At 49.4% G+C, this 27,259-nt stretch overlaps 1 protein-coding gene across 1 annotated transcript; it reads left to right on the plus strand.

Annotated features, from left to right (window-relative positions):
* Positions 1-13,137: 13,137 nt before the first annotated feature.
* Positions 13,138-19,472, plus strand: Kcnk16 (potassium two pore domain channel subfamily K member 16). The gene is made up of 5 exons (XM_027387493.1): positions 13,138-13,350; positions 16,943-17,057; positions 18,001-18,167; positions 18,836-19,001; positions 19,255-19,472. Exons 1-5 carry the CDS (start codon positions 13,138-13,140, stop codon positions 19,470-19,472), a joined length of 879 nt encoding a protein of 292 aa, XP_027243294.1.
* Positions 19,473-27,259: the final 7,787 nt, after the last annotated feature.

The following is a 27,259-nucleotide window of genomic DNA, read 5'->3' on the forward strand; positions in this document are numbered from 1 at the left end:
TTGAGACAAGATCTCTCAGCCTGAAACTCTCCGGTAGGCTAAGCTGGTTATCCATCAATTCCTGGGGATCTGCTTGTCTATGCCTCCCCAGCACTGGTATTATAAGTGCAGGCCACTGTGTCCAGTTTTTTCCATCAGGAATGTGACATGAGACCTCAGAAATGGGTCACCAGGTAAATGATCTTGCTGCTAAGCCTGACAATCCATGATAGAAGGAGAGAAGCCAACTCCTGCAAGCTACTCTCTGACCTCCACATCAGGGCCATGGCACACTCTATAAATATATTAATTAATGTAAAAATAGATGTCATCTGAGTAACAATCCAAGGTCAAACTTTAGCCTCTTCATGTACACAGTGCTCTCTCTCTCTCTCTCTCTCTCTCTCTCTCTCTCTCTCTCTCTCTCATACACACACACACACACACACACACACACACACACACACACACAGAGTAACTTGGCACTGATAAAGGTTACCTTTTACATTACAGCATTTCTATGCTTTCAATATACCCACACCCTTAAGGCATACAGAGGCATGAGCTTGATGGCTATTCTGACAAACAAAGAAACAGAGGCAGTTGAAGAAGTCCCCAGGGCTGTGCAGCTAATGTAGTCCAGGTGTTCTACTCTCTCCACTGGGCAACACTGTCTTTAAAGGCATAGCCAGCAAGAGCTGCCCTCTCTGCTGTGCCCTTTTTCCTCAGAAAATAGGATGAATTAGAGGCAGAGCTACAGCCTCCCCCTACCCTGCAGCTAGAGCATATAGTCCTAACAAATAGCAGCCTAGAATAATTCATCAACACACATACAAGTCCCAGGATCCAGTTTTTATTCTCAAAGGAAAAAAGTCCTTGTTTCTTAGTGATCATGCATACTCAAGGGAAACCATAGAGCGGGATGTTAGGGCCATTTCCCACCAAGTCAGGGCCTGCCCAGACACACAGCTGGACCCATTCTGTAGCATTTTGTGTGCAGCCCATTCATCAGGTTCCACCACCAAGCAAATGGTAGGAAGCCAGACAAGCATCTCCCAGCCAAAGCAAACACCCTGCTCTGCCTGGGGTTATCTGCTCTTAATTTAGTGTGCTTTCCCATCATGCTGCCTGTCATGGCTTCTTCCCAGTACTCATTACTGGGGATTTGTGACTACAGAGGAAACAGGAGCCCAGAGAGGGCAACTTAGCATAAGGCTCCCTGCTCTGAGCATTCACTAAGAGCCAAGATGAATCAGCTTGATTTAGGACTCATGGAAGTGCCAGTGGATGTTTAAATCCCTGCCAGGGGCACCTGCAGACAGGTAAATGTCCCCAGCAGGGGTATTAGTCATCCATGGCATCAGATCTGTCCTTCCACTGCCAAGCATGGGTTTTACATATGAGGAAATGAGGTTGGCTGCTTTCTGGAGATCCCTCCTATAATCTTCCCTTAATGCTCAAATTTGGAAGAGTTTCCATCCAGAAAAGTCCCTTGGAGTAATCCCATACCCACAATTCCCCTCTTCTAAGAGATGCCAGGAAATGGCCTGCCAAGGGCTCCTGCCCCTCCCAACAAACCTCCAATTCCCATTTGAGTTCTGGAGCCCTTCCTGAGGTCAGAAAGAGTGCTCAGGGGATTAGGAGGGACAAGTCCTCAATCCAAGGGCTATCTCTGTCATTTGTGGCCTTGAGCAGGTCATGAGTAGGCCAGTGTCTCTCACAGGCAATATCCACCCTCACTTGGTCAGTGAACCTCTTGAGAGATGAAGTCCCTCAGAGTCTTTCATAATGTACCAGGTGCCAGAATTGACAGCAGGGAAGGTGGCCTTCCTTGGTGATAAGACGTGGACCCATTTTAGGGATATGTCTGTGACTACACTCTCCATTTCAGAGATACATCTCTATGGCATCCCCAATGCTACTCCAGCTCTGTCACTCAGCTGGGACACAGGGTGTGCACCAGAAATGGTGCCTGAAGGCCTGTGTGGTGGTCCATGGATGTGTGGCTGTATGGTGGCTTGTTCCTGTGAGGAGCCATGTCCAATGGTGTGCTCTCAGCTCTGCTGTGTGCCATCCCTTCTTCAACCTCCTGGGCACTGCAGCATACTGGTATCTACGGGAGTTAGGAGAGCTGAGGTTGGAGCTGGCTCAGGCTCCAGACATCTTCCAACAGCTAACTAACTAATCCCAATCCAAGCTGCTTGCTCATTAGCAGTGTAGAGAAAACATCAGACCCGAGGGCTAACGTAACCCCAGGTCTGACCACACTTGTCCTTGGACTGGAGAGATGAAATAGGTTTTCAGCTATTGCTGTACACTAGAATTGCTGGGCCATTCCCCAGAGATTTCAGTCCCAAGGCCTGGAGTGCATCCTGGGGTGTCTAAAAGGCCTCAGAGCTGAACACATAACCTTTGTAAGCTAGGATGTGCCTTGATTTCCTTCCTGTCCTAGAGCTGGGTTAGGACAAGGTGGAATATATGAAAAAGCCAGTAAGATGACTCAGCCAGTTAAGGTACTTGCTGCTGAGTTTAATAATCAAATTCCATCTTCAGTGTCTGCAGGGGAAAAGGAGAGAACCAATGCGCATAGATTGTCTTCTGACTTCTCCACACACAAAGAGGAGGCTCACAATGCTATAAACAAATTAACTTACTTAATCGATGTATTAAAAATATGTTAAAAATAAGACAATCTCTGCTGAATTCCACAAAGGGGTCTCACACACAGTGCTAGCCCCTCAGAACTGCAGGTATAAGCCATGCTGTTTTACCCTCTTACTCTCCACATTCTGGTGTGGTAATCACCCATTCTGGCTCAATAGACAGAGGCCACCATCCCCACTCATGGCCATGCTCCATACTAGCTTTCCACAGTATGATGGGGGAAGGTCTTCTGTGTATATGTTTGTCTTATTGGTTGATAAACAAAGCACTGTTGGCCAATAGGAAAGCAAGTTAGGCAGGGCTAGGAGTCGAGGAGGATTCTGGGAAATGTAGTAGAGATGGAGCCGCCATGTGATCCCGGCAAGAGAAGATGCCTGCTGCTGGCATCCAATAAGATAAGTCTTTATAAAATATATAGATTAATGGTTATGGTTGATATTTAAAACAGAGCTAGCATATAAGAAATCCTAGTCATTGGCCAGCAGCATTGTACCTAACATTAATCTCTGTGTGCTATTTTGGGCACCCACGTAGTGGCGGGCAGCCGGCAAAAAGATTTATTGTTACATACCCCAGTTGAGAAGGACAGACTGGCCATGGCAGGCCAAGCAGGGCTTCAGAGTCTCACATAAGAGAGTAGAATGTAGGGCTGGAGAGATGGCTCAGAGGTTAAGAGCTCCAACTGCTCTTCCAGAGGTCCTGAGTTCAATTCCCAGCAACCACATGGTGGCTCACAACCATCTATAATGAGATCTGGTGCCCTCTTCTGGTGTGCAGATACACAGGCAAGCAGAATGTTGTATACATAATAAATAATTTTTTTTTAAAAAGAACATTTAAAAAAAGAGAGAGAGAGTAGAATGTAGGGCATTTTTGTGGCCATCACCCTCACAGCCTGGGTGACCAGTGGGCAGAACCTGCATTTGCCTTGTCCCCAGGGAACTATGTACCCTGCAGTTTGAGGATCTCAGGGGACCAGAGAAAAGTGGGAAGCTCTCCAGAGCCCTGCAGCCATTGGTATTTGGGCCTCATCCTACCCAGTTGCATGGGATCCTACAGAATTAAGGCCAACCCCCTCCTACCCACAGGGATAACGTAGCTGCTGGTGGTCTTGCCTCAGTGACTCTCCCAGCACTCCACAGTCTGCCCCAGTGCTGCAGACTTAGTGGACAGAAAAGGGAGGGGGCAACTAGCTACAATTGGGTGGGGCGGGGCTGTGGCAGGAGAGGAATAAGTGCCTAGAAATGATGACAACTGAATAAAGGGTTTGAACAGATGCTCCAATACTCCAACTAAGCTCTATGGAGCAGGGGCAAAGAGTGTCTGAGTCCAAATGTGGAGATAAAAGGGCTCTCTGGAAATTAGCCTGGACAGTGACCCTGGTCTAATCCCAGATAGAATTCAGCTTCTGTCATTGCTTCTGTAAGAAAAGAGTAGGGTGGGAGGTGCTTTCTCAGATCTTGCAAAAAAGGGATTTCTGGAGGCCAAAGAGATAATTCAGCAAGTAAAGGAATTTGCTGCCAACCTTGATGGCCTGAGTTTGATCTACAGAACCGCATAGAAGAAAGAAGGCTGACTCCTGCAAGTAGTCCTCTGATCTCCACAGGTATGTGTGGTATGCATAGCCCCCACATACACTCCATGTGTCCTCCTCATTGTAACAACATAGTACTTTAATTTATTGAAAGGTACTTCAGACATGTTGTATCTGCTGCTTGTAGCCATGAGCTATGGTAGGACCTAATTTACTTTCCTTTACATGGCTAAAACTAGACAACATATACAAAGCAACAGCTTTTAGACCTGAGATATTAAGCAGGGCAGGACATTTATCTCCAGGAGAAGGGGGAGTTTTATTTCCATCAGAAAGATATAAGACTATTGAAGCAGCCTCAAAGAGTGACATTGGTAACAGAATATAAAGACAAGGACTTTTCTTTGACACAGCATATCCGCATTGCAATATAGACAGAGATTCTCTTTTCAGTTCCTTTCATGTGAACTTGGTTCACTCACCTGGTCATTCTTTTAATGAAGGCAAGACTATCCACCATGACCAAGGTGGGTGACAAAGTCAGAGCAAGTACAGGACTTTGCATTATAATGAGGGCGAGAACATTAAACAAACATGCCGGAGAATCTGATGGAAAGAGGTAGGGTAGGTTAGGACAGGCTGAGCTTGCTGTCAAAGTGGGTAAGAATGTAAGCATAGCAGAGGAAGACTCAGCACAAGATAGAAGGTTAGTTGTCCCCTGGTGTGAGCAGGCATGGGTCATGGAGTGTGTATACAAGGGATTTGTGGGGATTCAGGCTAAATGAGAACACAGGGGACTCTGTGACGCAAGTCTAGAGGCTATCAGGGTATTAAGGCATGGAGTGTAGAGAAGAGTTGACCATAAGTGTTATCAGTTGAATTTGTATGTGTAAAATGTGAGAGAGAGTGGGGTTTCCTTGAATACAATTCTAGCTGTGTAGATAGTAGCCTTTATCTGTGGCCCTGGATAAATCACAAAAGGTATAGAAGGAGATGCCAAGCCACACTAGGACTTTTGGCTTTTTGTTGTTGTTGTTTTTGAGACAGGGTTTCTCTGTGGCTTTGCAGGCTGTCCTGGAACTAGCTCTCGTAGATCAGGCTGGCCTCGAACTCACAGAGATCTGCCTTCCTCTGCCTCCCGAGTGCTGGGTTTAAAGGCATGCGCCACCTGGCTTTTTTTTTTTTTTTTTTTTAAGGTTTCCATAGCTGAACACCAGCTAGCAGGCTAAGCAGCTTTAGACAGAGCAAAGAGCAGACAGCAGGTTGCTTTGGTTCTCCTCTTGCTCCACTTCCACCACTCCTTGTCTCGAGAAGGCAGTCCTTTCCCAGGCTAGCCCCATTACTTCTCTGGCCCTGGGTCCTGTCACAATTTCTCTAAAATATTTTACATGCTTGCCTTTTTTGCCATCGCCTTTAGAGTAAAGCAAATATATCTGCTCTCAGCTGTGTTCCATGGGCTTCGAGGTACATTGCTAGAAAGCTGCTAAGTGTCCCTCTGGCATGAGGATCAGGCATTACCAACAGCAAAATCTGTAGGAACCATCCCTGGCCCAGGAGAGGCTTCATATGGGCATTAGTTTTGTTCTTTTTCTTCACTGAAGGAGTGTTTCAAAACACATGTGTGGGGTCAACCAGATTCTCAAAGGGGCAAAGCCGATCTTCCAATGAACTGATTAGATAATGAATAAATCTTTAAGAACTTCTTCTGTTCCATTACTCTTACTGTACACAAGTGGATCACTAACCTCACATGAGTTTATGTTTTGGGTACTGCATTTTCTTTTTCAGCAGTCTCCAAAAGATTTTCAAAACATGAAAACAGTGGGGACTATTACAGAAGGGGACAAGGGCAGAATGAGGGCAAGAATGGGTAATGGGTGGATATGATCAAAGTGTATTATATGTATGTATGGAAATGTCACAATAAAACTCCTTAGTTTTTGAGAAGTATACTAATATCCACTGTATTAGCTGCCTGATATTGCTATGACAAAATATCTGACAAAGTATCTTAAGAAAGGAAGAATTTGGGCTGGAGAGATGGTTCAGTTGTTAAAGGCTATGCTCACACCAACAAAGACAAGGAAAAGGGAATTTTGAACTACATTTTCATGAGAGACAGTCCAGTGTGGTAGGGAAGCAGGAACTTGAAGCAGCTGGTCACACATCTGTAATCAGGCAGCAGAGGTGGATGGATGCCACTACTCAGCTTGCTTTACCTTTTCACCGACTCTGGGACCTAAGCTCACGGGAGCAAGCAGGTAAGCAGCATTCCTCTATGGTTTATGCTTCTGTTTCTGCCTCCAGAGTCCTGCCTTGGCTTCTCTTCATAATGTAAACTGATGGAAATCATTTTTGTTTGTTTGTTTGGTTTTTTTGTTTTGTTTTGTTTTTTGTTTTTGTTTTTGTTTTTGTTTGAGACAGGGTTTCTCTGTGGCTTTGAAGGCTGTCCTGGAACTAGCTCTTGTAGACCAGGCTGGTCTCACACTCACAGAGTTCTGCCTGCCTCTGCCTCCAGTGTTGTGGCGTTTATCACAGCAACAGGAAACAAGTTAGAACAGTTAGCTTCTTTGGTGCAATCTCCATCTGGTGAGGCATCCAGTTTCTTTATGCTCCATGAACACTCTAGAGTGTACTCTGCCGTCTCCCAGGTGTCCCAGTGGGGTCAAGCTCCAGTGTCTACAGCAGTCCTCTACCTACAAACTCGTCCTTGCCTCCCTCTGACCCCTCTGCTGCAACTTCTGGGATCTCTTGCCAGATGAACAATCTCACACCATTTTAGATCCAGGCTTTGGAAGCTCAATGTTGGCCAGGACATCTGTTTCAGAATTGTAGATGTGGGGGTGTTCAAATAAACCTTGGGCTGTGGAAATAAGTCTTCTCAATTCTATCCCCCAGCCATGCTTCAAGTTGAGGCTCAAATTCTGTGTTTAAAAACAAACAAACAAACAAACAAACAACAAAACAATCCAAAAAACCACCCTGTCCCTTCCAGAAGAAATAACAGCAAAGATTGAGCAAGATTAGAAGACTCTTGCAGGGACCTGGTTTCAGTTCCCAGCATTCACATGATGGCTGTCTTAGTCAGGGTTACTATTGCTGTGATAAAACACCATGTCCAAAAGGAACTCGAGGAGGAAATGTGGTAAATATTGTGTATGATCTAATAAAGCCACTGGGGATCAAAATGCAAAGCCAGACACAGCTATAGAGGCCAGGCAGTGGTGGCACACACCTTTAATCCTAGGACTCAAGAGACGGGCAGATGTGAGTTCAAGGCGACCCAGGGCTACACAAGAGTGGATCAGTCTAAAAGAATAACAGAGCTCATGCTTTTAATTCCAGCACTAGGGAGGTATAAAAGGAAGAAGCAAAGGGTCTCATGTGAGATTTAGTTTCCAGACAGGGAGTGCATTGCCTCTAAGGATTTGTGGAGACAGGATCACCCACTTCTGTCTGAGGTAGAGGTAAGAGCTAGTGGCTGGCTGCTTTGCTTTTGTGATCTTCAGTGGCTTTGTTAGATCATAAACAATATATCACCACAATGAAAGAGTTTATTTGACTTACATTTCCATTTCACTGTTTACCACTAAAGGAAGTCAGGACAGGAACTCAAGCAGGGCAGGAACCTGTAAGCAGGAGCTGGTGTAGAGACCATGGAGGGGTGCTGCTTGCTCCACGTGTCTTGCTCCTTCTGCTTACTTGTAGATCCCAGGACCGCCAGCCTGGGGATGACACCAGCCACAATGACCTGGGCCCTCCTCCACCAATCACTGATTAAGAAAATGCCCTAATTTTGAGAGCACATCCCATGTGAAGGATGCTCTCTTGACCTGGACACATGGGGAAGGGCCTAGGCCTGGCCCAGGATGATGTGGTAGACTTTGGGGAGCCCCTTTTGAGGGCCTTACCCTGCCTGGGGAGTGGAGGGGGGATGGCTAGGGGCAGGTGGGATGTTGGGGGGGAGGGGAGGGAGAGGGAGAAGGGATTGACATCTGAAGCAAGCTTGTTCCTAATTTGAACTAATAAAATAAAATAAAGTAAAAAAAAGAAAACGCCATATATGCTTGCCTTGAGCTCCATCTTATGACGGCATTTTCTTAATCGATGTTTGGTCTTCTCTCAGATACTTTAGCTTGTATTAATTTGACATAAAACTTCATTACAGCTGGGCATTGGTGGCGCACGCCTTTAATCCCAGCACTCAGGAGGCAGAGGCAAGCAGATCTCTGCGAATCTGAGACCAGCTTGGTCTACAAGAGCTAGTTCCAGGACAGCCTCCAAAGCCACAGAGAAACTCTGTCTTGAAAAACCAAAAACCAACCAACCAAACAAACAAACAAAAAACACTAAAAACTTTATCACAGGGGCTCATAACCATCTGTAATTCAGTCTAGGGGATACTGTCTTTCAGCACCACACACACACACACACACACACACACACACACGGTATACATACATTCACACAAGCAAATCATGTATACACATAAAATAATAAAATAAATAAGTCTTTAAAAAAATCAACACCAGGCATGCCTGCTTACTTAATTGGAGACTCTCCTCAAATCATCCCTCAGCATCCCAGGTCCTCACTTCTGATCACAGCAAACTGGACCTCCTCTGAAATCAACTTGATAAAGACCCATAGACACCTGTACTGTCTGCCCCACATAGAATGTTCTCTTACAGTACCACTGTAAGGGGACTTCAGGAGCCCCCAGCATCCTTGCCTACAAGGTTCAGCCATTTGGTTCTATTAGGTAGGCCATTAAGGTAGCCCCTCCTCTCTCCTGCCCTTTCTCATACAGAACACAAACGTGGGGCATGTGGGCCTCATCCTCTCCCCTTGGCTTCTGTTTGGAAAGTGTTCTTTCACCTCTATGCAGTCATGTCGGTTGAGTGAATCCATAAGCAAATACCTATGTTGGATGATCAGGTGGGTGGCCTGTCCTTTTCCTTATCTCAGGGATCATTCAGATGGAAGGAAAACCTAAGCCCAGCTACTCTGTTTACTCTGGATTCTCTGGCCATTGTACATGGGATTGATCTGAGTTTTTTTCCCCCCTCCAATCTCTCTATTAGTTCAGCTTCAGAAAATCTCTTATCACCTCCAGATGTCAGGCCACGCTCTGCCATCAAGGCTGCCTGGCCATTTTATGTTTGTCATTAATTGATTTTGCCCTCCCCACTTGGGAAGCACAAATTGGCTCTGCCCGTTAGCAGTAACAATTCTCCGAAAGGGGCTATAAATCATGCCTTGTGTCTAGTCCTTGCTCACAGTGGAGCACTATCTACATAGGGAGATGCTGGGCTAGGATGTAGGGAGGATCCAATAGCCTCGAAATCAAAGGCTGGCAGACCCCAACACACAGAAGACACCCACCTTGGATAGTAGAAGAAGGGAGGGACGGAAGAAGGGATGGAGGGAGTGTTCTGTGGCTTTCCCTGGGGAGATGTGGAAAAATGTCTGTTCACTCCAGATAGGGCATGGACTACGGACCTAAGAAACCATTCTACCAAAGTCCAGCTTAGTGAACCAATAAGCTTCCTGGATTACTCACAGGTCCTGTAGCCAAAAAGCCCACCCCAGCATGGGTGACAACCTAGAGGTGCATCCATGGAGCTCTTTGCACAACTGGAAGACAGCTCTGTGGAAGAGTCTACTCTTTCTAGAAAGTATTTACTGCCCATCTAACCTTTGGGAGTGACTTTGTGACTCTTGTAAGTTTCAGAGCTCCTGAATCTTGTGAGGGAATTGGGAAGATAAGGGTGATCTGAGAACTTCATGAATCATCCTCATTCATATTTTACCTTTGTATTTCTTCCTGTCTTTTCTTTTCTTTCTTTCTTTTTCTTCAAGACAGGGGTTCACTGTATAATTCTGGATGTCCTGGAACTCACTCTGTCGACCAGGCTGGCCTCAAACTCAGAGATCCGCCTGTTTCTGCCTCCTGAGGGCTGAGATTAAAGGCATGTGCCACCACTATCCAGCTCACCTTTGTAATTCAATCCCTATAGATTTTATGGTCTAAGAGTTTTCAGAAATCAGCTAGGTATAGTAGCACATGCTTTTAATCCTAATACTCAGGAGGCAGAGCCAGGTAGATCTCTGTGTCGAGGCCAGCCTGGTCTACATTGTGAGTTCCAGGCCAACCAGGGCTACATGAGACACTGTCTCAAAACAACGAGCTTTCAGAAGTTCCCTGACCACGTGGCTGTGTTCTTGAGAGAGATCCCATCCTGGAAACATCAGAAACAGAACCAGTAGGAGGTTTCAGAAAAGATGACTCCCCAGCTCTCCTCACATTCCATCCAAAACAGACTGTACTTGTTCTTGCTCTTAATAACAGGCCGCCATGCCCCTGCCTCACCTCATGCCAGTAATGTTGTGTTGTAGCAGAGGAGAAACCCTAAGTTGCCCTTTCTCTCATAAACTTGAAAATCATAAAAATTCTGCCCCTTTTTTTGGTTTTCTGTAGGCCCCTATCTCAGTTACTTTTCTAGTTTTGTTAAGAGACACCATGACCAAGGCAACATATAGAAGAAAGAGTTTACTGGGGCTTGGCTTACAGTTTCAGAAGGTGAGTCTATGACCACATGACAGGGAGCACTGTAGCAGGCAGGCAGGCAGGCATGGCATGGCACTTGTAGCAGTAGCTGAGACCTTACATCTTGATCCACAAGCCTGAGGCAGAGAGAACACTAACTAGGCCTGACATGCGCTAGTGACACGCTGCCTCCAACAAAGACACACCTCCTAATCCTGCCAAAACAGTTCAACCAACTAGGGACTAAGCATTTAAATATGTGAGCCTATGGGGGCTTTTTTTTGTTTTGTTTTTTTGTTTTTTGTTTTTTTGAGACAGGGTTTTTCTGTGTAGCTTTGGAGCCTATCCTGGCACTCACTCTGGAGACCAGGCTGGCCTCGAACTCACAGAGATCCACCTGCCTCTGCCTCTGCCTCCCGAGTGTTGGGATTAAAGGTGTGCGCCACCAATGCCTGGCGTCTATGGGGGCGTTTTTATTCAAACTACCACACTCTACCACCAACATGCATATTCTTCCATCTTCCCCTCATTACAGAAGTAAGGGTGGTTGTTTGTCTTGACAGGCTAGGCTAGCCACAGCATCTTCACACCACAGCTTCTTCTGGTTGATGCCCACACCCGTGAGGTCCACATCCCCTTTGATCGGGGCAGCTCAGTTCCAGAATCCTGTCTACTTAATGACTTGACCCAAAGATGTGCCATCTGGTACTGGACACCTGTGAAATGACCACCGTGTAAATGTTCTCATGGACACCCTGCCTTTCCACATGAGATCAGAGACAGGAAACACCAAGAGAAAAAGGCAGAGAAGTGGACCTGGAGCTTATCTCTGTCACATTTCTTTTATATGAAATTTCCAGAATAGGGAAGTCTATTAGAGACAGAAAACAGGTTCCCATAGGCTGAGGGAGCAGACTTGGGTGAAGTGGGGAGCAATAGCTAATGTGGGAGGGGTCCCTCTTTGAAGCAATAATTGATAGTGGTGTGGCCTTATAACTATGTGGAGATAGTACGAACCATGTTCAACGGTCAGTGTTGACTGTCAACTTGACAGGATCTAAAATCAGCTAGGAGACAAACCTGTGTGTGTGTGTGTGTGTGAGAGAGAGAGAGAGAGAGAGAGAGAGAGAGAGAGAGAGAGAGAGAGAGCTCTGTGAGAGAGTTTCTAGACCAAATTTATTGAGACGGGAAGATCTTTGCTACATGTAAGCAGGATGACTAATGGCTGGAGTCTAAGACAGTAAAAATGGAGAAGGCAGCCAGGTAGTGGTGGTATATGCCTTTAACCCCAGGACTCGGGAGGCAGAAGCAGATGGATCTCTGTGAGTTTGAGGCCAGCCTTGTCTGTATAGCGAGTTCTGGGATAGCTGAAAAAAAACCTACATAGGGTTTTTTTGAAACCCTGTCTTAAAAACAACAACAACAAAAACACTAACTGCCAGTGCTCACCTCTCTTCGCCTCCTGACTGCAGATGCATGTGGATGCAGTGTGACTACTGCCCACGCTCCTGCAGCCATACCTTTCCTTGTCACGATTAGCTAACCCCACACTATGAACCAAAATAAACCCTTCTTCCTGAAGTTGCTTTGTCGGGTGTTTTCAAGGACACCATGGGAGTGGCCACTTTCAATGTATGTCAGGTGAGCTATGTCAATAAAGCTGTCACATCCAGGAAGATCAACCGAGGCACCATGGGTTCATCAGTGTAGGAAGGAGCCACTTCTGGCTTCTCCACACTTGCATCTCCTGAACTCAGCATCCTCCAGATAATCTGCTTAAGGATCTCAAGCAAGACCAACCATTGGCAGAAGTGATACCTGGTGGTAACCAGGGCCTCCCGTGTGTCAGTGGAACTGATTGATAATGCTGCTAAGCAAAGCTGTCATCTGCCTGTTTACTCTGCTCTGATTTGTTTCACTCTGGTTTATTCATCCCCAGGTCTCCCCAATAGGCAGGCCAATCCTCCCAACTCTGTTCTGTGAGCTAGGTCAACCCACGCCCTTGGGGAGACTTTCCCCCCAGCCTCCTGTGTTTGTGCTGGGAGCCTTCCCAAGTGAGGAACCCGAAGTTGTCAAGAGCCCTATTAGGCCCAGCTCAGTGGGCTCCCATTCAGATTGTCTCACAGACTCAGCCTTACTTGGAAGCAGAGGATGAGACCAGATGTGCCCAGGAGAAGCCTGTATGTGTTCCTGAGGGGCCTGTGCATTTGCTGCCTTGCTGCTGTGCATGGAAAAACAAGGCTGGGTGGGGGATGGCGAGCCTGTTTGCACACCACACTGTTCAAACAGACTCCCCTGCCGCAGACACCTGTGAGGTGGAGGACAGGGAAGGCAGTAGCAGGGGCTCTCACCTCTTCTCGCCATTCCCCACAGCCACCCTGACAGCTGCTGCAGAGTCTCTAGTCACACCATGCCCCGTGCTGGGCTCTGTAGCTGCTGGGGTGGCCAGGTATTGCCCCTGCTTCTGGCCTATATCTGCTACCTGCTGCTCGGGGCCACCATCTTCCAGCTGCTGGAGAAGCAGGCAGAAGCTCAATCCAGGGACCAGTTCCAGCTGGAAAAGCTGCGCTTCTTAGAGAACTACACCTGCCTGGACCAGCAGGCCCTGGAACAGTTTGTGCAGGTGAGGGAGTGGGATAGGATGGGCCAGGAAGAGTGGGGAGGTGGATGGAGGGGCCGGTGGCAGGTGAGAGCCACCACCCAGAGGTTGGTTCCCTGTTTAGAAGCAGAGTGTAGAGGAAACTGGAGCCTGGAGAATCTAGTCCAGACCCTGACCCGCACGTCTATTATGTGACCTTGATCAAGTTACTTAACTTAAATGTCTCATCAGTAAGGGGAAAAGAAAGAGCATATCTGGGGTAGGGGAGGCAGACTCAGGCAGTTAAATGTCTGACAAATCCGAGGACCTCAGTTCTATGCCCAGATCCCATGTTACAACGCCAGGTGTGGGGCAGGTAAGATGGTTCAGTGAGTGAAGGTACTTGGCATGGAGCCTGATGACCTGAGTTCAATCCCTGGAACCCCTATGGTGAAAGGAGAGGACCAACTCCTGGAAAGCTGTCCTCTGATCTTGACATACTTACAATGACACATGCATGTCCACACATGTCCACACACACACACACACACACACACACACACACACACACACACACACACACTGTTGTGCACTAACTAAAAATGTAATTTTAAATTAAAAAATAAAAGTCAGGCATGGTGATTTGTAATCCCAGCACTGGAGAGACCCAGATAGGCAGATTCCTAGGGTTCTCTGACCAGCCAGCCTTGACAAATGGGCAAGCCCCAGGCCAATGAGAGCCTGTCTCAAATAAAATAAAATAAAATAAAAAAAGATGTGGAAAGCTGGAGATGGCTTAGTAGGAAAGAGTACTTCTTTTATAAGCATAGGGACCTGAGTTCGAACCCCTAGCACCCATGTATGACTCTAGGTACGGCTGAAAGTACCTGTGACCCCAGCATTGGGTGACTGGGTTGGGGAGACAGGTGGATCCTGGGAGTTCACTGACCAGGCTAGGCCAGGCCAGGCCAGGCCAACCTAACCAGGTCCAGCCTCTAGTTCAGTGAGAGCCTCTGTCTCAAGGCAAAACCAAGCAAGGCTGATGGCTCTGATGAATGACACCTGAGGTTGACCTCTGGTCACACGCACAACTATCTGCACATACAGAAACATATATGTATACACACACACACATACACAGAGAACATGCATGTCTGTGGTCTAAACATTTGACAGCGACTAAAAGCCCTCTCTGAGCTGTCACTTGCTTCATGAACATGATCTGTCAGTTATCAACTCTCTAGAAATTTCCCCTCCCACACTCACCTGCTTCTCAGGACTGCTACTCCATCTGCTGGCTCCTAGCTTATGTCTCTGGGTGGAAATGTAGACAAAGGTGAGTACCAGCTGGGCTGATAGACAAGGAATTCTGCCAGGACAAGGACTGCACCCCTGGCTGCTCTCACTCCCTGTCTGAGCCCCTCCTGTCAGAAACAACAACAACAACAAAATACTAGGTATTTTGGTCCAAGATGAATCCACTGAGAAGATGGGCAGAACAGGTGATGTCAATCCCCGCAAACCAAGAGCATTCGGCACAACGACTGTGTGTTAAGGGGTGGGGGCCAAGGCTCTGTTCTGTAGTGACACAGCACTTGGGGTGGGTTCCTACAGGTGTTTTCTTCCAGTTGCTTACTTTATCTTCAGCTTGCAAGTGGGAGTGAGACTCAAGAGAGAGGCAGGGTGTGGACCAAGAACTCCCAGCCATGTGTCTTGCTAGGGAGCTCCTTATTCTTCACTTGGTGAACTAGTTCACGTGCTGAGGACAGGGCACTGCTCAAAGTGAGGGTTCTTAAAGTGGGACCTCACCCCCACCCCAGCAGCAGTGCCTGAGAGTGAGTTAGGAAAGCAAGTGTCAGCTCCCACCCAGCCTTCTGACTCACCTGGGATGGGATAGCAACTGGCCTATAGGATGATGTGTGTGCAGGATATGAGGACTGTCCTGCTGTTCCAGGATATGCTCCACATAGAGTTAGTTACTCAGGATGGTACTAATTTCCAAGGTCCCCCCAACATCCCAGAAGTAAGCCAGAGACAGGAACACCTAAACCACTCGCCCCTTGACCTTGGCTGGAAGTGGAACCAGGAATGAGGAGTTGGCAGACAGGTGGCAAGACTTGAACCAGCTCTGTAGTCACAGGGCAAGGATTTACTAGATTTGACTGCATCCCAAGGGGGCCGGTGCTTAGCCTAGGGACTCATTAGGAAAGATGGGACAGACACACTCCTGAAAGTCCTCAGTCTCAGGACAGACCTGAGACTGGTAAGGACCTTCCAGGGTAAGTGGAGCTTGGAGGTAAGATTTGGGGGAACCCAGTTCCCAAGGAACCCCCACACTGAGTCATAAACAGAGCTGAGTATTCAAGTGTGGCTCCACACGGAAGCAAGCTTGTACATCAGCCCTTTCTCCTTCACCATTGGGTTCTGAGTCCACTCATCCACAGGCAGAACCATCAGAGGGATCAGAGCCCCTCTCCCACAGGATGGAGGGCTCAGAAGTGCAGTGGGAACAACCAGGGACTGAGCAAATGGTGTCCCCATGGGTGAAAGTCTCCAGGGAGGGGACATGCTCTGGAACATCAGGCTCAGGTCTCTGGATGTGTGGGAAAGAGGAGGAGAAAGTCAACATCTTAAGAGGCTAGTTCTTGCCACATGGGGCTGGTATGCCTCTGCCCAGTCTATGAAAACTCACTTCCCACAGGAAAGGGAGGCAGAAGCAGCCATACTTCCCAATGGTTCCCCTGCCTTTGGGACACCGCCAGATATCAAAGCTGAGCTGCCACCATCCTGTGACAAGTTCCCAGCTGAAGAGGAGAAGTCTAGAATTTGAGGAGATAGAACCTGCCCATTCCCCATGAGGAGTTGAGGGTGAAGGCTTAAGCCTGTTAAGGCTCCTATTCTAGAAACACATAAAGCACACGCATACACATACACAGCACTGCACAGCACATTCAGTCATTTACACACCACATTTACACAATACAATTGAATACCCATTTACACACACACACACACACACACACACACACACACACACACACACACACACCCTTTTGTGGGCCTCTCTGATGGAATTTCTCCTGCGGGCATGGGCTGTACTCACTAGAAGATACCAGAGAAAAAGGTTACCAGCCCCCACTGAATGCTCAGGAAAGCTCTGTTCTCACCACCTGCTCTGTGGGAGGGCAGCCCCAGACCCCATTTTGGCCAGCAGACCCTTTCAGAAGCATTCTTACAAAAACCTTCTCTCTCTCTCTGTCTCTGTCTCTCTCTGTCTCTCTGTGTCTCTGTCTCTGTCTCTGTCTCTCTCTCTCTCTCTCTCTCTCTCTCTCTCTCTCTCTCTCTCTCTCTCTCTCTGTGTGTGTGTGTGTGTGTGTGTGTGTGTGTGTGTGTGTGTGTGTGTGTTAAGAGTGACATTTTCCTCGATATCAGCAAATCCATGCCACCTCCTCAGGCCCTCCACTAGCTCATTAGAACACATGCCTCAGTCAGCCTCTAACCACTTAACAAGGGTCTTAGCCACTCAGAGCCTTGATGTCATTTTCTGTGAAACAGGAACAATGCTATCTGAGAGACATGAAAGCTCTCCTGAGAGCTTGGTGACAGCTTGCACTCACTAATCATGCCACTTTCACAGGTCATCCTGGAAGCCCGGGTGAAAGGCGTGAACCCCAAAGGCAATTCCACCAACCCTAGCAACTGGGACTTCGGGAGCAGTTTCTTCTTTGCAGGCACAGTAGTCACTACCATAGGTAAAGGAGCAAGGAGAGAGGGGTCTCCCTAAGCCCTGCTCAGCTTGGGAGCCCTTCCAAAAGCCATAACTGGGACCAGAATGTGGTTTATCCAGGAGGGGGCACATAAGGCACATGTTGGGAAGTGGATAGGTGAGGCTCATGAAAATGGAAGGCAGCCAAGCTGGCTGTAGCTGAAGGTTCACTTCTCTGGGGCACACTGAAGGGCTAAGCAGAGCCTGTCCTCAGTACGGCAGCATAAAAGGCAGGAACAAGGGCTTCAGTCAATAGAAGGTCCTGGTGTGTTAACCCTGTGAACCAAGCTGCAGACCAAACTCTCACCTGGGACAAGAAAGTCCACTCAGGGAGAGAGAGACAGAGGGACTGGAAGTGGGAGACATATGTGCACAGGGATTGTTCCTCAAGGCTGTGTCCCGAGGAGATGGGGTACCACAGAAAGAGCACTCTACTCATCCCCTATGAGCCCCTAAGCCTCTCTCACATAGGCCTCCCTTCCATTCAGTTAAGCCCAAATCCATTGCCATCTTCCTTGGCAATCCAGGTGGAGTGACAGAGTTGAGGCCAGGGTATAGACCTGGATTTGTCCCAAGCTTGGCCTTCAGAGTTTCTCATCCATCAAAGAGGGAATAAATTGCTATAATTACATAAGGTAACACATAATTAGATGGAAATGACACGAAACATCTCAGGGAATCATGCCTGGCAGGGAGGCAGAGGGTGGCAGTTAGGAGGGCTTCATGGAGGCAGAATCATTGGAGATGAGCCTTCTATAAGTAGAGATTGTTCTAGCAGAGAATAGGGTGAGTGTCCATGGAATAGGGAACATCTCCTTCCCCAAAGATGCTGGAGAGAAGTCTCTGCTGGTCCTGGGGTGGGTAGGCACAGATGGGATGCAGTTCCGGGCTCTCTCTTCCCTTGATCTGCACACTCCCTTGCCCTGTAGGCTATGGAAACCTGGCACCCAGTACGGAGGCAGGTCAGGTCTTCTGTGTCTTCTACGCCCTGATGGGCATCCCACTCAACGTGGTCTTCCTCAACCACCTGGGCACAGGGCTGCGTGCCCACCTGACCACACTGGACAGGTGGGAGGATCATCCCAGGCATTCCCAGGTAAGGCAGAGTCCTCCCTCCCCTCCAGGCCCTCTGGGACAGATAGCTGAAAATTAGGAGATGGACTTGGGTATTCAAACATCTGAGTCAGTTTGGACAGCTGCAGGGCTGGGAAGAGACAGAATTAGAAAGTGATGCAGACTGGACAGGGCATAGCCTCAAAGGGCTCTGCAGTTACATGTGACTATGGAGTCTATCTGCAAAGGGTTGAGGGCCAGGCCCTGGGTATGACTTCCCTGTGAGGATGGTGCCCTCTGGGCAGCATCCTTCTTTGGTGGAGAATCTGAACATTACATCAAGGGCACCCAACGTTCTGTCATGTGGTCCAAAGCAGTCCCCAGAATGTCCATAGAGCTTACTGCCATAGAAGGACTTGGGACAGTTCGGTGGGTGACAGTAGTCTTATCCCAGGAGCCTGCTCAGTGTGATTCTCAAGTTCAAAAGGAGCCTTTGGCTGCTTCCTGACCCACTAACACATTCCACTGCCCAGGAAAGCTTGGCACAAACATGTCACATGCCCATGGGCACAGCCCCACCCAAAAGTCTGCAGTGGGGGAGAGATTAGGGGGCTTAGATACTGTCCTGCCCACACCCAACTTTTCTCAGACTTCCCCCATATACTTCCAGAGCCTTCCAAGTGGTCTCAAGTGTAGTCTCTCCCCTCCCAGCTTCTGCAGGTCCTGGGCCTGGCTCTGTTCCTGACCTTAGGGACCCTGGTCATTCTCATCTTCCCACCCATGTTCTTCAGCCACGTGGAAGGCTGGAGCTTCCGTGAGGGCTTCTACTTTGCCTTCATCACCCTCAGCACCATTGGCTTTGGAGACTATGTTGTCGGTGAGAATGGGATAATCAGGTTATCTTGGTGGGCACTTACTAGCTAATGGGGAACAGGGAGGTGTACCAGCTGAGGTTGGTTACTTCTGGGGCCATTGTGGACTCTTAGTGACATCCTCAGAAGGCTCTAGTATAATACCTATCACTACTTCCTCCATCATTAGTCCTTCACATGAGGACCAGGGAGAAAGCATTCCTATGGAAGCAGGGGGTGACAGTGCCCTCAGACACAAACCATCACCTTCCCCCGCAGGTACAGACCCCAGTAAGCATTACATCGCGGTGTACCGGAGCCTGGCAGCTATATGGATCCTTCTAGGGCTGGCGTGGCTGGCGGTGGTCCTCAGCCTGGGATCCCTGCTTCTGCACAGGTGCTCCCGGCTTTGGCTACTCATCAGAGGCCTGGACCTCAAGGATGGAGCAGACCCTGACTCTGACCCTAGACCACAGAAAATCCCCATCTCTGCATGAGAGCCAAGGGTCCTGCCCTCCCCAAACCCATGACATTCCCTGTCCTTCCTCTTCCATCTCAACCCACACACAGCCCAGATGTGGTGGTCAGTAACTCTTCAGAGAGAGAAAGCCTACAAAGTAACTGATGAGACAAAAGTCAAGGCCTGTATGGATGGAGATATGCAAGCTGGCCTCTGAGCTCTTTCCCCCTGCCTCCCCAAGAGGACCCAGAAAAGTCAAACCCAATATGGATCACGGTGGCCAAATCACTACTGCCACCTTGACATACTGGCAGGAGCCCTTAGGCTGCAAGCAAAGGTGGACTTGATTTCTGCGTTATTTGCTACATAAATCCTAGGCTCTTAGAAAGCCCCTACTATGTCCTAGGCACTGTGCCTGGTTCTGGGGCTATAACAGTGATGGTTTCTACCTTCACTGTGTCTTCAGTCTTGAAGGACCCCCAGTGCAGGATCTGCAGCCTTGATGGGAACAAATCTGGGGAGAATGAAAGTTCAGGGCAGTGGCTGGAGAGGGCAGCAGACACACACCTGGGGGCACTTACTGTGCAAGCAGGAAGGGACAGGAAGGCTGCCAATTAGAGTTCTCCAGCTCTCCTTGCCCACACGTGGAGAGCTATCCTGAAGCAAGGCTTGGGCCTCTTCCAGGTGTCCCACTGCTTTCCTGAACATGACTTCCCCTGACCCTTAGACCTCATTACTCCCTTCCCTCCAGAAGCTGGGGCAGCTCCCAGGAGCCTTATAGGATATGAGCTCCACAGAGGCACAGACTCCCATGGGAACATTTTATCCAAGCCTGGTCCTTCTGCCAGATTGCCATACTGTGGGCCAGAAGGGAGGGGAGATTTGACCCAGTCTGTCCCAGTGCCCAATCTCAGGGTTAGGAATTAAAGTTTTCTTGGCTTCCTCCACCTCCCCAGTGGCAAGGGGCTTCCGAAGATCTGTGCCCTCTTTACAGCACTAGGGGTGGGGTGGGGTGGGGTGGGTGGGACTTTAAGCCCAGGAGGTTGAGGGGAGTCCTAGGGAAGGATCCACATTGGCAGGGGCTTCCCAGCACCCAAGTCCTACTGCCACCCAGGAAAGGATTGAAATCCGAAGTCCTCCAATACCTACCTCTGCCTGCACATGCTGGCCCCTGCTTCTGTTCTGAGGGCATGGAGACACAGGGACCTCCTTCCAAAGCAGCAAGGGGTAAGCTCTGTCCCCATCTCTTGCCTGCCACCCCTCCCCCAGCATACAGACAAACCGTATCCAGCTGGTGCCCCTTTTATTTCTTAGTGCACTGGTTGTAGACCTAGGGTGATGGAAGCACTCTGAGGAAGTCCCTGGCCCCTCAACATAGGCAGGAGTCCTGTGACAATAAACTTGGCTGCTGTTTTTCCTCTGCACAGTGGGTTGCAGGAGTCTTTCTGACTACAGGGAACCGCTGGGGTGGGGAGTTCCGGGCCCTTCCATCCTCTGCCTGTGGCTATCCCGCCCCCCCCCCGCCCCCTTGATGTGGAGGTGGGCACTCCACACTTTTCTGGGAGCGGTCCATTTTGCTCCAGAGATTGGATCCTTGGGGGTGGGCGGGGCCATACCATCCTCCCCATCCTCCAGCACTCTTGAAACAGGGAAACAGGAAGGCGTTTGCTTAGAGAAGGGGCCCCTCCTGGCCCTTCCTGCCCAGCCTGGTTCCTGTCCACCGTAGATCTCCCGAGCTCTGACCTCTCCATCATGTTAGCGCTCCGGACCGCGATCTCCCTCAGCGCCTTAGGGAGCTGGGGCCTGGGGGATGGTGGCGGACACCTGGCTCCTGCTGCCCTCCTATCTGGCTTACCTGGTGTGGACACTGGCGTACTCTGGTGCTGGAGGGTCGCGTGGCCTGGGACCCCAGCCGCAGCTTCCAGAGCGACAAGTGGGAGTTGCTACAGAACTACACGTCTGTGGATGGCCGGGCACTAGACCGGGCATTGCTGATCTGGGTTAGGGGACAGCCTGGAAAAGAAAAGATGGGTCAAGGGGGCGCGCGGAACGCAGGACAGGGATGCTCTGGCCCGGGACAGTGAAGTGCTGGGAGCTGTTACTTCCTGGAGAGGTGGAGGGCCAGGCCTGGGAACAGCAGGGCTGTGCGGTTGTCGGGGTGGGCAACGGCAAGGTTGACCTGAACAGCAACAGAAAAGGCCTCCATCCTTAAGGAAATAAGAGGGCATGGCTATCCTTGTGGGAACCCAGACATTTTAAATTTGGAAATAAGGAATACAGAAGGTATGCTTCCCTGGGTCACAAGATACAGGGGGGTCGGGATAGGGTCAGGTAACATTTGATCTTGTGGCAGCCCTGTGTGAGACTTACTGGGACAGAGGGCAAAGAATGAAAGACCACACCTAGCTTCTTACAAAGGGCTGGGGAGGGGCAAATAGGGATCTCTAGGGTGAGGCTAGGCTCTAAGGAGAGACAGGACTCTGGGCACTTGGGAAAAGGCTCAGCCAATAGGGGTGGGCAAAGCAGGGTCAAAATGGCAAAGGAGAGAGGGGCTGGGAATGAGTGGACTTGGGGCTGAACCCAGAGTTGAGACCAGTTTGCCCGGAGGTCATCCCGTCCCACCTGCAGGGCAGTCAGAGAAAGGGTGGGCAAGGGAAAGTGCAGAGATCACGGAGCCAGAGGCTCCTCAGCCAATGAGGATGCTTTAGGGTAGGGAGGCAGAAGGCAATTCATCCTGGCAGGTCTTCCCATGGAGGGCTCTTCCACTTATGGCCAACAGGGCCAGCAGCAAATCAGTGTCCCTCTGCCAGCATCGCAGGGACAGACCTTAGACCCATATGCAGACTCTTCACACTCCTGCAAGGGCCCCAAGTCTCTAAGCTGAAGCCGGATACTGGAACGGAAGAGGAAATTGTTGGGGTGGGACAGGAGGTCGGCTGAGTGGAGATAGACTTTCAAACTTTTGGATGGGCCAGTTGGGCAGGATCTGGAGCTGGGCAGGATGGGGACTGTGTCTACCCACAACCACCACCATCAGTAAATTCTTCCTTCCCTTGCCCAGCCCCCATCTCCTCCGGAGTCTCACTAGCAGATACTATCATCCCCATTTAGAGATGAGGCAAGGCTCAGAGAGGGTTCCTATTGATGCAAGGCTGCACAGCTAAGAATGGAAACCATTGACCACCCAGAGGCAGCTTCAGGATGTCTCCCAGGAGTCCCAGCCATGCTCCACAGATTTAACCTTCACAGACAGGATTAGCCAATGTTAATATTAGTATTTACAGATAAGGAAACTGAGGCATGGAGAATGATCAATTTCTACACAGCATCCACACCTGAAACAGCATTGATGGCTTATGTCAGAGTTTATTCAGTTTTCTGTCCCACTGAAGGCTAAGTTCATGTCTCTGTCATCTTCCACTGACACCCAGCCTACTGCTTCCTGCAAGATTAGGACTGAGCTGGGCAGCAGATGAGTAATTACACCTGAGAGATAGCCTAGAACCCAGCTCTGGGATATGGAGTGAAAGAGGTTGCCATGATTCCTGTCTCTGGGGACCCCCTGCTTGGTAGGAAGGGTGGAGACTCCTTGCCCTGCCCAGGCTTGGAATAAAGAAAGACATTGTGTGAGTTTCCTGGGGACATATGAACAAAATTCTCTTCATCCCAGTCAGGGCACCAAAGGAACAATCCCACCCGTGTCTATCTGGATGAACCAGTGAGTTAACTGGGTTTACTAACAGGAACATGGGCCATTCAAAGGACCACTGAAAAGCCACCCCAGTAGGCATCATATCTCGAAGAAGCTGCACCCCCAGAACTCATCACACAACTTGCAGATAGCCACTGAGAAGTCCTCTCTCCTCAGCAAATTGTTACTGTGTATATAACGTGGAGGAGGGGCCTGGTGAATCCTGTAACTTTCTGAGCCTTAGAGACTTGTAAGAGAATGAAAAGAGAAAAATAAAGACATTGGCTCCTAGATATGGACTGAGGCAGGTTTATTGCAGATAGGAGGGAGCATAGGCAGAGGCTTGTGGTAGGGAGAGTAGGGAGGGGAGAAGGGAGAGTCAGTAGCCAAGAGGCCAGGAGAGCAGGAGCTAAGAACCAAGAGACCTGAGTAGCCAAAATGGCTGGGTTATAAAGGGAAGACAAGCTGGGGGAAGGGGCCCAGCCCTGTGCCTGGGCCAGAGAGTTTAGGGTGGGGGCAGGGAATGTTGATGCTGAGAGAGGCTGGGGGCGGGAGAAGCATCCACTTTGATATGTTAATAGGCACCTCAGCCATTTGTGCTGAGTTTGAGATCTAACTGTAAGTCCTATGAGCATCTCTCCTCCCTCTAGAAAGGTTTCCCTTTGTGGAAATTGGGTATACAATATGAAGGCTGCAAGAGTATGAGTGTAGGTGTGGCTATAGATGTGGGTATGTGGGTGTCTTGGTATGTGACAGTCCGGTAGGGCTGGGGAGATGACTGCTCCCTGAGAGCCTTCCTGAGAGGCAGTGGATCTGGTGATGGTCATTATCCAGGGTGTCATACCTGTAAAGAGGTCAGTTCTGCAGTGTGACCTCACCCTCCTACAAGCAGCACCTCCTGCTTCAGGACCCATGGACTTGAATTTTGTGTTTCACAGGGTACCAGGGGGACTGTACACATTTTGAAGTTTGGGGACTGCTGCCCTATGGAACTTTGGTCATTCTACCCAGCTCCTCCTACAGTTCCTCTTAGCCCACAGCACCTCTCATTCCTGTCACCATTCTCCAGATCCGTTTCCCCTCCAGAGCCAAGATGAGGTGGAATCCATCCCAAAAGAGCCCCTGGGGACGGTTGTTTGGAGACAGTATGGGTCAAAAGACCTGAGTTCCTGCAGCCCTGAATTCCAGGGAATAATGCCGGTGTCCCCAGTGCCCTTGCTCTCGGCATCCCCTGCGTGACCCAGAACTTACCACCAGGTGGCAGGCTCACACCAATGATGACTCAATCCAGCTTCCAGCTTCCTTGCCACGTCCTCCCAGGAGCGAGCAGGTGAATTGCACTATGCACAGCCCTCTGGGTAGTTTTAATTCAGCCACTACTTCTAGGAGGAAGCTCTGAGGACTCCAGAGAGCATGGACAATCTTTGAGACAGTGTGTGTGGAAGGTCCCTCAGTGTCCATAGACCTCCCAGACACCCTGGAAGGACTAACCAGCCATCATGGTGTTTTGTCTTTATTTATGTGTTTATTTATTTAATGTGTGTGTGTGTGTGTGTGTGTGTGTGTGTGTGTGTGTGTGTGTGTGTGTGTGTATCAGAGAGAGAGAGGTCAATTTTGTTTATTTTTCATTCAGAAAGGGGGGTCAATTTTGTTTATTTTTCATTCAGAGCCATTCACCTTGTTTTGTTGTTGTTGTTGTTGTTGTTGTTGTTGTTGTTGTTTTGAGGCAGGGTCTCTCGCTAGGACCTAGGACTCACCAAATTGACTGGAGAGCTCCAGGGACTTTCCTATTTCTGCCTCACCAGTATTGAGGTTACAGGCACATGTCATTACACTCAGCTTTTTATGTGGGTGCTGGGGTCAGCAAGCAGGGCTTTGCACTTGTGAAGCAGGTATGTTACTGACCTATTTTTCTGGTGGGTTTTTTTTTTTTTTTTTTTTGGACAGGGTCTCTATTTTGTAACTCTAACTGTTCTGGAACTCACTTTGTAGACCAGGCTGGCCTTGAACTCACAGAATCCGCCTGCCTCTACCTTCTGGACACTGAGATTAAAGGTGTGTGGCACTATTCACGGCTTAGAGACCCTGTTTTAAGGGAAACAAAACAAAACAAGAGCTGAGAGGACAGAAAACTCAGAGAAAGAGGCCCCCGAGGAGGTTCTCAGGACAGATACCTGTGCGGGGCAAGTTCCCACCACTCATCTGTCCGTTCACTCAGGCTTGCACACATTGCCTGCACAGGGAGTTATACAGTGTGTCACCACTGTGGCTCATTACATCTCTGCCAAGGCAATGTCTGCACCCCATTTTAAGTCCAAGGAAATGGGCTCAAAGATATTAAGGACTCTGTCCAAAGTCCCACAGCCTTACACAGAGCAGGGGACAAGAAAGGCGGCTGGGATGGAAGAGGACTTTTGCTCATTATTGGAGCTGCCCACTCCAGAGAGGGAGTGGAATTCTGAGGTGGGGGGTGAGGGGTGACAGGAAGAGGGCTGCAGTGGCTATGTGCAGAGCCAGGGGAAGAGCCCTGTCCAGTTCTCCTCTCTCTTGCCCAAGGCTATGACAACCTGAGCCCACAGATCATGCTGCGTGTCTCTTCTGCATATTCTTTGCTCTCCTTGGGATTCCACTTAACCTTGTGGTGCTTAATCTGCTGGGCCACCTCATGTATCATGGGGTGCACAGATGTGCCCACCAGCTTGGGGGCAGCTGGCAGGTAAGGAAGTGGCCGGGAGCCAGGAGGAGTCACTTTCAGAAGAGGGACTGGTGGAAATGGGGTGTAGGGCGGGTGGAATGGGGATAATGGGGGGTTGATAGGGTTGGGGGAACAAAGTCCAGATTGGGGTCTTTGATCATTAAGATGTCCATTGTGGAAATGAGAAGGATGGCAGGCATCAAAGCAACCATAGGAAGCCGGGCATTGGTGGCGCACGCCTTTAATCCCAGGAGGTAGAGGCAGGCAGATCTCTGTGAGTTCGAAGCCAGCCTGGTCTCCAGAGCAAGTGCCAGGATAGGTTCCAAAGCTACACAGAGAAACCCTGTCTAGAAAAACAACAACAACAAAAAGCTACCATAGGCTCTTGGCAGGAAATATGGGGGAAACACAAAGCTGGAGATGGGGGAAAGGGCACCCTCTTCTCATTCCTCTAGCCAGAGCCACAGGCCAGTGCTGTGCACTGCAGGACCTGGGGTGCGCAGGGTGGCTAACTGGCTCCGCTGTGCTGCTCTCAGGCTTCCTGCTCTTCCTGTTGCTGCCACAAGGAGGGCTGGAGCTACATGGAGAGCTTCTACTTTGCCGTTATCACACTAGCACCATGGGCTTAGGAACTTCATGATTGGTGAGGCTGGCAGGGTGGGAACTCAGCTGCCTGCACCTTCCAAGCTTGGGCATCCACCTCAGGTTTCTGGCTGGTATCTTGTGTGGGTGGCTTGGTGACCTTGGGACACAGCTTGTAGCCTAAGCAGACTCTACCCTTTCCCAGTGTGGTGGGCTAACATCCCCCCCCCTTTTTGCTAGCCAGCTTATATCTGTAGATAGATCAATGCCCTAGAGGGACACGGAATCTAATCTCCCTTCTACCTAATCTCTTCCCCAAGCATCCCACCCAAGCTCCAGGTGAGGACCCAGGCGAAACAATCAGGGGACTCAGAGTACCTCTGTCTCTCCTCGGCCCAGGGGGAAACAATGGCCAACAAGGCCCCAAAATGAGGTCTATCAGCACTGTCACCTGGGGCCATGCAGGCACACCAGAGGCTGGCAACTTTGCAGGAAATAGTGGAGACAAGTTTCAGCAGGTGGCAGTGGGAGGGGCAGTCCTTGTAGCAGAGGCTGTGACTGACTCCAGCCATCCTAGCTAGCATCCCTTTCCCTCACTGGCCCTGAAGATCCCCTAAGAGTGAAGGTTACAGGTTCCTCCACCACCAGCTGGCCTTGAAGATGCCACACCCTTCAGTAGACCAGTGCCCTGGAGTGAAGAAGGGGTCTGTCATAAGAGTTTTTTTCCTGAGGCTGGGGGGTGGGAGGTGGGGAGCAGGGCTAGGCAACACCTATGCCCCTCTTTCTGAGATTTCACAGAGAAAACAAAGTTTGATTCTATCAAAACTCTCCCCTGGGGAACCATGCATTTAATAGG

The sequence above is a fragment of the Cricetulus griseus genome (genome assembly GCF_003668045.3).
Source record: "Cricetulus griseus strain 17A/GY chromosome 1 unlocalized genomic scaffold, alternate assembly CriGri-PICRH-1.0 chr1_1, whole genome shotgun sequence".
Classification (NCBI taxonomy): Eukaryota; Metazoa; Chordata; class Mammalia; order Rodentia; family Cricetidae; genus Cricetulus; species Cricetulus griseus.